The sequence below is a fragment of the Halichoeres trimaculatus genome, unplaced genomic scaffold (assembly GCF_033239565.1).
Source record: "Halichoeres trimaculatus isolate MK-OKI-2021-1 unplaced genomic scaffold, fHalTri1.1 fHalTri1_scaffold_23, whole genome shotgun sequence".
Lineage (NCBI taxonomy): Eukaryota > Metazoa > Chordata > Actinopteri > Labriformes > Labridae > Halichoeres > Halichoeres trimaculatus.
This window is the reverse complement of record NW_027437201.1, coordinates 20571457-20581895: the sequence shown is the minus strand read 5'-3', so window position 1 is coordinate 20581895 and position 10439 is coordinate 20571457. Positions and strand designations below refer to the sequence as shown.

General features: G+C 42.6%; 1 protein-coding gene across 1 annotated transcript; it reads right to left on the bottom strand.

Annotated features, from left to right (window-relative positions):
• Positions 1-3675: 3675 nt before the first annotated feature.
• Positions 3676-10025, bottom strand: LOC141785171 (heparan sulfate glucosamine 3-O-sulfotransferase 2-like). Its single transcript, XM_074663330.1, has 2 exons — positions 9206-10025; positions 3676-5385 (listed from the first exon to the last, which is right to left on the bottom strand). Exons 1-2 carry the CDS (start codon positions 9685-9687, stop codon positions 4767-4769), a joined length of 1101 nt encoding a protein of 366 aa, XP_074519431.1. The 5' UTR covers positions 9688-10025; the 3' UTR covers positions 3676-4766.
• Positions 10026-10439: the final 414 nt, after the last annotated feature.

Below are 10439 nucleotides of genomic sequence, written 5' to 3'. Positions count from 1 at the left end.
CTAACACATTATTCTAGTTTCGTGCAAATTTCTCTTGTTCCATTGGCAGATTTTGTTTTTACTTGTTACAAGCAATTCAGACCTCATTTTTTCTCTAAATAACTTGAAACAAGACATTTTTTTGGACTAATAGGTTGAATGTGGCTCATTAAGTATAATTAGACATTTTTTATTTAAAATAAGAGAAAAACGCTTGATAAGATTTCCAGTTTTTGCAGTGTAAGCTGGGTTGATGTAGCCTGGGGTCTGGGTTGTGTGCCCTATGAGGTTACCCCCCAAGCTGGTGGCCCAGGTTTGGATCCAAACTGCAGCACTGCCCCATCTTACACTGCAAAAACTGAAATCTTATCAAGTGTTTTTGTCTTTTTACACATTCAACTGACCAGACCGTAAGAACGTCATATTACCAGCAATTCAGACCTTATTTTTTCTTTAAATAACTTAAAATTAGACGTTTTTCTGGACTGGTCAGGTACTGAAAACAAGACAAAAACACTTGGTTAGGTTTCAGTTTTTGCCAGTGTACCCTTTTCCCTGCTTTATTCACTGTCCGTCCTATTTACATAAAGACTTAAAAAAGGCCCTGAAAATATACTTTTTCAAAAAAAGTGCAAAATTAATTCAGACTCAAGCTCATGTGAAATGAAAAATATGGACAACATCTCGCTCGGCTCGAAGTGAGGTCCCCACGAAGACTGCTCCCCCTGGTGGCTGGCTGCAGTATAGGTTAAAAAATCTATCCCCCCAGTCATTCCAGATGAGCTGAGGTCAAACTTAAAAAATTAATTCACCTCGTAGAAATGTTTCTCACGTCTGATTGTTGTGGTGATTTTGAAGATATCATTTGGCTGCCTTGTGTTCAAGTCCTCTTTTTTTCTGAAAAGTTTTGTTTCATTAGTTATAGGAGGTTAAAAATGAGGTTTTATGACATGTTTAATGATGATTGACAGCTGCTGTTCTTGTTTATTTTTTCAGGGATTATAAAATATGTCAGGAGGTAGAGTCAAGAAGAGATTAAACTCTCGAAAGAAAATAAATATTATCTTTGTCACCTGGCTCCACTCAGATTCTCTGTCCACTCTATGTACAGTCTATGGTTAAAACATTACTGTTCTGTTGCATGGTGGAAGACAATAAAAAGAAGTGACAGTCTCCTTTCCTTGTTTAAGCATAAAATGATGGCATCCTGTTTTCTACCTGGATTTAAATTTGAAGGTATTTCAGTGAAAGTCTAACTCCTCATATTTTGGTTGATATGAGCAGAACTATTTATATCCCCTGCTTTAAACCATCAGATATTCCTCCCCAGCCTGACTCCAGTATCACAAGCTGGTTTCCTCCCTGTGTGTTACAGTACCCTTCCAGTCTGGCTCCGGCTCAGACGGTCAGGTTTTAGTATTCAGACCAGGTAGCAGAATCCAAACTTTTCACTGCAGTCATGTGACACGCAGTCCCAGAATCTGTTTGATAACCTGCCACGACGAGGTGTTGCCTGCTTTGTCTTTGAAAAGTGATTGAAATTCCTTACACCTACACCCCCCCTCCTCATCCACCAACCACCACCACCACCTCCACCGCCAGCAGCAGCAGCAGGCTCACAACAAACCTTACAGAATGAAATAAAAGAGCCCAAAGCACATTTTCCACAGGCAACACAGGGAAATCTGGATCAGCTGTAGGTAGTCGAGTCAGATAAAAACATCAATCAACTTAAACTCAGAGTTTTTTAAAGGCTATATGAGGAAGATGCTTCAGATTTTTAGTTTAAAGGACCGCTCTTTGATGTGAGTGAGTTTTTATTTAAAAATACAGCAAAGTCAGACAGAAAAATGGATTAAAAGAGATATCAGACATGCTGTTTTGTGTCGTGTGTTTGATGAAATTCAAGGTTCAGGATGAGACAGAATGAACAATTAAAACCTGTGTCTGTGCGTCACTTTCGTTTAATGAAGATCATGGACAAGCGTCGTGGGTAAGGCTGTGATTAACCACTTCAGAAACATAAATACAAGCATTAATCAAGCAAATGATTAAAGAAGAAGAAGAAGAAAGTGAGGAGTGCATGTTACAGCATACATCGACAGGATCGGGCTGGAGAAGACGGGAAAAGCAGCAGCAGTAAGTGATACTGGCTGCTTCACTCTTCAGCTTTAACCACCACAGTGCTGCAGCTTAATTCAGCTCTCCCTGAAGACTTCACTGACATTTTCCAAGGTCTTGCTTTCAAGCCCTGCCTTGATTAGTAAAGCAGGTTTTAAAAGGAGCTAATCCCGTTCCCTGGAATCTCCTCCTTTCCCCCCCAACCAGTCAGCAAGTGGAGGGTGTAGTCAGCAATAAAAACACAGTAACAGGAACAGAAACGGATCTGAAACGATGGCTGTATCTGGCAACAGACGGGATGCTTGCTGGTTTCATTACAAGTGCAAAAGCAATGTCATTTAAAAGAGTAATACTGCTCCTGCTCTTTCTGTTCCAGAGACTGTTAGCTATCTGCCGTAACACTGACATTTCACTGTAGTGGCTAACAAGGACAGACGTGCTGCATCGGCCCAAAGGATTTCAGGGAGGAGAAACGGGCGACGGACTCATTAAGGATGCAAATTCAAGGCAAGGCTCCCAGGGTTCCCACAGCGGCTTCACCAAGCTCTCGGCTAACTGTGCTAGCGAGCAAAAGGAAATACATATCAAATTAGCTAAATATGAAATCAAAATAGAGATAGACTGATTTGTTTCTCAAGGTCCGATACTGATAATCAGAAGTCAAGGAAGCCATAACTGGTATTTGGGCTGATATTCATTTGCAGTAAATGTGAAAATATTGGCGTCAAAATTTGGGACAACACGAATTCCAACTCTGTCTTATAAAGTTAAGAAAACTTTAAAAAATAAAAAGCAGCTCCTTAAAGTTTTCTACAGTAAGTCAAGGTGTCCAAAAACTGATGGTACTGTGGATGGGACAATGCTAGAGACAGGAAGAGGCTGTAGACAGAAATGTGCGACCGAGTTGGAGTCAAAGGAACACGGTCTAAAATTCTCCCGTGTGCAAAGATTCTTCCTTTGTGTTTCCAAAAGCCAGTCTCGGCTTGAAAACGATCCGCGTTCATACGACTCCAAGAGAACAAGTCACAACGATGTAGTGGCCATGCCAGGCCAGTAGTTGGCGATGTGGGTATATGTGTGTATATATGCTTCTCGGAAATCAGCCATCAGTAGCCACGTTTACATGGACCCAAATATTCCGCTTGCATTCAGTTTATTTGCTCAAATGGAAAGAATTAAACCTTTGTATACACCTCATTCTGAAAGAAAAGTGCCAATCAGAATGGACATTTAATCGATTTCACAGGCGTGGAATATTCCTTTCCCAAACTGATTGAGGTATCATGTATCCACTCAGACATAAAGTTGTCAGGGTGCGTTCTTTCAGCACATGCTCAGATATGACGTAGGACGCAACTAGAGATGTTCCTCAACTTTAAAAATGGCGGCGAGTCGTCAGCACTGGACTGCTGCGGAAAGTTTGTTTTTGATCCAAACTTTGAAAGAAATGAACATAATTTCAAGACTGGACGGACGAAAAACTTGCAATATGGAGTATTGCAACAATGTGATAAACAAACTGTCGTCCAGCAGCTTTGATAAATCATGTTATGTTAACGTTTTTCTACACATGCCCCATTGACTATTCTGTTTCATTATAGCAGCGCATGTAGACCAGAGATTGGAATATTCCTTTCCATGTATACTATTGTTTTCGGAAAAGTCATTCGGAAAAATTCTATTCGGAAAGACAAAAAACTCCTCGTGTAACCGTGGCTATTGTTGTGGTTGTTCTTTCTTTTTCTGCTGTTTTATCGCGAGAGACAGTTGGCAATCCAACCTTGGGGCACATTACCGCCACCAACTGGACCTGAATGGCTTAACTGGAAGTTGTGGTTGCACACGTGCTCATGCGGTGATGTAAGTGTTTCAGCCTGAAACGCTCTGCTCTGTGTTTATACCAGGCTGGATGGAGGAGCGCTTTGAAAACTCTCCACTCCGGAGAGTTTTCAAGAGTTCCCGTTTTTGGACAAAACACAACGCGGTCTTATCTAAACGCAAGGCCAAACTGCAAGAAATGTAATCGCATTTGACCGTTTTTGGCGTCGTATAGATTCAGCCTTGATTTCTTATCAGCCCCCATTGAAAGAAAGGCGGATGCCAATATGCTTCAAAATCGGTGCCGATAATCATCCCGGCCAGTTGACATGACAACGTTTCACCCCAAAATGCTAAAGCGCAGAGAAAAAAATCTGCATTTACACGGAAATGCTGAGGGACTGAAAAAACTGTAGTAAGCATGCCAGGCCTGTAGTTGGCGCTATAACTGTCTTGCCCAGAAGCCGCTTTTGGTAAATCTCCACCAAAGTAGAGTTGGGCCAATCATCTGGTAACAATGGTACTGTTAGACTGTAGTATGCGCAAAACGGAGCGTGGCATCAACATTTCCACTAAAACCTGGCTTGCTGTTTCCATGGCAACTCTGGAGGCCGTTTTTAAAAGTTTGCTAAAATGCTATTGCCAACAATTCTTGCGTTTCATCCTAAAACCATTGTCGAGTAAATGGATCTTTCAATCTGAGGTCTGCTTCTCCTGATAGAAATCTTTCAGGCCCCTGCAGCACGTCTACATCGCTGGTCTCTGCATAACACTGACGGTTGAGCTGTTTTGAAGGAGGAATGTAAGATTCTGTCTGATTCTGTAGTTTTAAAAAACAATCGAAGTCTCTACTCCCACTTGAAATCGTGACCCACCATTTCATAAAACTTGTCGTTATAAGGTCTATAGAAGTCTCTCAGCTGCTCTATCGCGTCTCTGTCTATCTGCACGTGAGTCCTGCCCTTTGACTTGCCCAGACAACGCGGCGAACCGCTGCTCTCCGGCTTCTTAAGGCAAGGGAAGCCCTTAGTGCGGTTGAAGTAAAAGTGTTTGTCTGTGACGATCCTCTTTAACCCCAGGAAGTCTTGCACCCGGGCCAGCTCCCCTGCAGGGTCCGTGATAAGACGCTCACCACTGACAAAGTGGATCTGAGCCAGAGGGAAGTAGCGAAGCCAGTTCTCGAGATGCAGGACGTACAAGCCGATCCTGATGGCGTTCCAAGACGTGTCCACAATACCCTGACTCTGGTTTCTGAAAGCCAGATCCTGGAAGCTGGGCAGGTCAGGGGTTTTAGATAAAGTCTGAGTGTAGTCTGATATTGCACGAGTCACAGGGTCCCGCACCACCACGATGAGCTTTGTTTCCCGGGACATGGCTGAGATCCGATGCGGCGTCTCCTTCGTCACAAAGTAGCTCGGCGTCTTCTCCATAGTGATTTGGCTTTCGAGAGTCCTTGGCATTAAACCTCTGCATGAAAAATGAAAACACACAGTAAAAGCTCCAGCAAGATACAGGCTTCTCATTTACATTCACATTACTTTAAGTGTTTTTCAGAAATCCCTGTTTTGAGTTGCGTAAATAGCACAAAGGCTAACAGACTCAGACGGAGAGGACACAGCGTCCTTGCCTTCTCTGTCAAAAGGAAAAAGTGTGCATCAGATGTCTATTTAGGGCAGGATTACTCAAGTGAGCTTCAAAGGCGCAAAACCATGTGAGAAGCTCCAGTTGGCCGTGAACCCAGTTTCTTCATGTAAATGATAATAAGAGCTCTGACGCACAGTCATAGTAGTCTGTTGTCACAGGAGACCAGTCTCGCAGACAGCTCTCCGGTGCATCAGCCAGCCCGGTTCAGGAGTAATAAATCACCATAAATGCAAACAGAACACATATAGCAGAGCCGCTCTCTGAGGTTACTTCTGGGTCTTCAAAGTAGGCCATTGAAGTCCTGAAAGTAATGATTGGAGCAGGTTTGTAAAGTTAGGAGTTTCACAGGAAACTTAGACCAAGGACACGGTTTATATAACAAATCTGATCAGGTGTTTGATTCTTTGACCTGGTGGATGAACCATACTCAACCAGTCAGGGAGTTGAACTGGGTTTTTGGAGTTTTCTTCATCAAATGGTTGTATTAAATATGTTTGAACAGAAAAATGTCCAAAATCAAAATTGGTGTAAAATTTTCAAGGAATGGGCGAGTACTGGTATCAGTATCTGGTATCAGGCAGATACCAGCCTTGTTTTATGGTATCAGTCCTGTGAAGGCTGCCAATACCAGCAGCTGATACTCGATGCAAAAAAAGTAGTAAGTCCTCCTCGCCAGTAGTTGGCGCTACACTGCCGTCTGCTTCAGGTCTTGTTCAGACAACATGAATGAACCAGGGAGAGTAAACAGTTAAACTGGTTTATTTTATCATATTTATTAAAAAAAAAAACCCTGACAGTTGTTAGTTTAATTTTGCAGTATTCCAATTTGCTAAAATCAAACGGTAAACTTGGAAAGCGGTCTTTGTCTTTTATTTTGGACTTTATGTCAAAGTTACTGTGCCTTCTTTGATCAAAATGATCCCTCACTGTATGTAGGAGCTAAAAAAAAGATTTTATGTCAGGTGTAAATGTTAATAATTTGCAGGAATAAACAGTAATAGTACATTTTCAGAGTAAAGGTAGTTTGAGACAGTTTTTCTTTCTATATGTGGTTGTGTGATTTTATTTTGAAATACAACAGGAAGTGTATGACTTTTGGAAAAGAAAATCAGAACCTTTAAGAGTTGCGCCACATAGTTTTCTGACCTCTTAGTTCTTATCCTATTTTTGGTATCTTTTACCACTTTTAGAGAAACTGTTAATGGAATCTTCTTTTTGTTTTGTTTACATTCAGCAAGTTAACTGTCAAAACTGACGAGATCTGCTGTGTATTTAATTTTTCATTGGTTGGTGGATGTGGAATCTGTCAAGCAAGTGTCAAGCAAGGTAACACTCGACGTTGGGTAAGTTTTGATCAAGTATTTTTCAAACGGCCACATGATGTCATTAACTTTGGTTTCTTTCTTTTCCTGAGAGAATCCTAGGGTTAGAAAAAACAGCCATTTACTGGAGTTACAGCCCCAGCTAGTGGTGAGTAACTGCATTACTGCTCATGCACATAATGTGACTAGCATTAGCCAACTAGCACATCCCAATAAAAGAGACCATAAACTCATTACTAAAAAAGTTTGCTGAAGTATGAAACTATCTGAAAGTGGGCTTGTTTTTTCTCTAGTTTCATCCATTTGGAAAAATTTCACCCCCTGCTGGCCATCATGAAAACTGCAGGTTTAAAGAAACAGAAAAAACTTTGAGTTTGGAACAAGTCTTTTTCTGCCACTTGTATTGAATTTTTCCAGGATGTGCGACTGCTTCATTAACAGGATGAAGCTAGGGATGTGTCATTTAGCAAGCGGCTACATTAGCTTAATGCCACAGTTCAGTGATACAGCTACAAAAAAACATTCCAGAATCAAACTGGATTCAATAATTAATGCTTTTCCATTTTGCATGTAAGCATGTAGAATTAATTGTCAATATCCAATTCCTAGATCACTTAAAGAGAGGCTGTAAGATTTAGAGCTCCCCCTGGTGGAGCCTGCTCTGTCCTAAAGCAGATGGAATTTGGGTCAAACCAGAAAATTCAAAAGTTTTTTCAGCGTAGTTTCTGTCGTCATGGTTAATTCCCATCATGTCGATTCATGTTTAAATATTAATTTTCTGAGAAGTGTTTTGAATTTGTTAGTAGATGCTGTTAAAGGGGCATTACGCTACAACTGACTGCAGAGCTCTGTGCAGATACCACCTGTGCAGACTCTGGTCCAAAATGTGCAAAATGTTAGCACCTGTCTGGTGGATGTTTTGGCTTCACTTTTATGCAATGGAAGAATGTGTAGATGTGCAGTCATTGCTTTTTGTTCAAACACATTGAATTCATCTCTAAGTGGAGCGTTAACTCCACCAGTCGTCATCCTTCAGAGCAGATTCTGTAATGAACCAGCTAACTACAAACACACACTCTGCTGCGTCCTCATAATGAGACGCTAACCACTCAGCCCGGCCTCCATTGATGAGTGTTTACTGTAGACTTCCTGGATTACTCCTCCGTTTTCGAAAACAAGCCTCAGACGTTAGCTGGCACATGACCTTTTCTCTGCAGCTTTGACAGGTGGCAGTCAAAAAGCGGTAATGGGCGAAGGTTCACGTCCGGCTCACACTTCTCAGACACATCATGGAGATAAAAGGGCTTCAGACGCCTCCCGTCCTGACGAGTGCCAATTAGTGGGGGTACTTTGAGTCTTTAATTATTTCATAAGACCAGTGATACCCAGCCCTCCTGCAGGCTGCGTGACAGCTGATCATTAACATCAGACACACTCGCAGGTTGATCCATATCTGTCTGCATATGTGCTCAACATTTGGAGTCTAAATGGAAGCATGTTGGAGGTATGAGCTGAAGTACAGTGTGCAGTTACTTTCCACTGATTCTGAAATGTTATTACCTCATTCAAACAAGTAAACAGCTCAGAGTCCTCGTGGAAGGAGTCCCCCCACTCTGCAGTTTACACAGTTTTCCTCATGAGGCTGGATTTTATGAGAAATCAAATGAATGCTCTACAAAGAGCACCACTGTTCTCCTCATGTAAACACAGCACAGGCCTCCAGATTTTTTTTTCCTGCGTTAAGAAAGTGAAATGAGTCAAGAGACTGCAGAAAACACCTCTACCTCAAAACACAACGCAGACAGAGAGGCACCTCGGGGAGGGGAGGTATCCTGTTACAGACACTGACGGGCTGATTTAATGTGGAAGTGGTTTAAAGATGGAGATGTTTGAGTGACTCTTTTGCAACACAGAGGATGCCAGATCAACAAAAATCATGAATTGATATGTGGAAGCTCTGTGGAACACCCATAAAGACAGGTTAATGTAAATAAATCTAAATTATGTGGCTAGAAAAAAGCAGAAGAATTCAGATATCTGAGGTTAAAATGTGCTGTTTTCAGTCAGAAATGATTTTTCTTCACCTTTGCTGGGCATGAAAAGCTGTGTGAGTCTTGCCAAATCAGAAGGCTTCACTTCAATTTATCAAACCTGCTAATTAGTCATATTCTAACACAACTGCAAAGCTGTCACTTCAGTGATTCAGTTTTTACAGCTCACAGAGAAAAAAAAAACTTCCTGAGCACATCAGAGCAGCAGATTAACTGTAACATTGAATCACGTGACTGATAAAGACATGCATGCACCTGTGCAGCTCTCACCTGTACCACTCCAGGCCCCTGTCATAGTTCCTGTCGAAGAAGTGCGTCTCCGTGCCAGCAGCGCGCACGTCCGGATGAATCCTGATGAACTCCAAAACCGCTCTCGTCCCCCCTTTTTTCACTCCGACGATGATGGCATTCGGCAACTTCTTATTCCCAAACTTTAGATTACTCATGGGAGGGCTGGGCGTGTCGTTGTGCGTGTTCGTGGAGGGTCTTTGGTCGCTTTTCGTCCGGGATGCATCCGCGCTGCTGTGCTGCAGAACGCAGAACAAGGACTTCTGGATGCGTCTTTTGGCTCCGTGATCCAGGACGCGCTGGCAGCTGGGCGTCGGATCACCTGGCGTTTGCATTATGCTGTCGGCTGGGAACAGCGCGCAGTAACACAGATATGACAGGAAAAGCGAGAATAAGCAAAGGGATGTTCTTGTGAGGCGGTGTGAGGAGGGGAGAAGTCGAGTGAAGAGGAGCACGCATGCCATCTCTCCATGGGAATGCACAGTGCATGGTTTTCAAATAGATCCAGCGTTTCCGTCCTTTTATGATTCTTTTGGTCACTTAAGTCGCGAAACTGTCTCCTGCTTCAAAATCATGAACACCAAACAACGAAGAGGACACAGACACATCCCAAACCCTGAATCGGCTCCTCTCAGTGTCAGGCAGGCAGCGCAGTCCTCCTGTTAAACTCCTGGACGCCTCCATGGTCATCGCGCGCGAGAGCGGAGCAGAGGCAGCGCGCGCTCTGACAGCTCCAACTCGGTGAGGAGCGAGGAAATGTTTCAACACGGTGACGTCACACTGTCTTTGCATTTAAAAAAAAAAAAGTGTTGAGCTCCCTTTTTAACATCTCAATCACATATTTTCCCTCCGTCTCCACCAGCTTCAGAGGAAACGCAGCAGCTCGGACTGGAGGCTGTTTTTTTTTTTACCCATGCGTCCCCATGTGTGAGGAAAAAAAAAAAACAGCTCCAGCTGAGAATTTAAATGAGTTCACATGTGCGGATGTGGGAGGCAATGATTAAGCAACACCTATGATCAAAACAGAGAGAAACCCACAATCAGCAGCTCAAACCTCAGCCTCAACCTCTCTATTAATGTTTATTATTTAACCCCCAGAAATCCCAGAATGCACCCAGAGAGAGGGAAGGGGAGGGGCTTGAGTAATTAATTTTTAATGTAATGTTTTTTCCTCTTCCACTTGGTTGAATCTAGCTGTCAGCTTGCTTGGATCAGT

Excerpts from the sequence above, each read along its gene's own strand:
- LOC141785171 (XM_074663330.1), bottom strand. The coding sequence starts at position 9,687 with ATGGCATGCGTGCTCCTCTTCACTCGACTTCTCCCCTCCTCACACCGC. Across the intron at positions 5,386-9,205 it reads AGGGGCCTGGAGTGGTACAG|AGGTTTAATGCCAAGGACTC; the intron begins GTGAGAGCTGCA and ends TTTTTCATGCAG.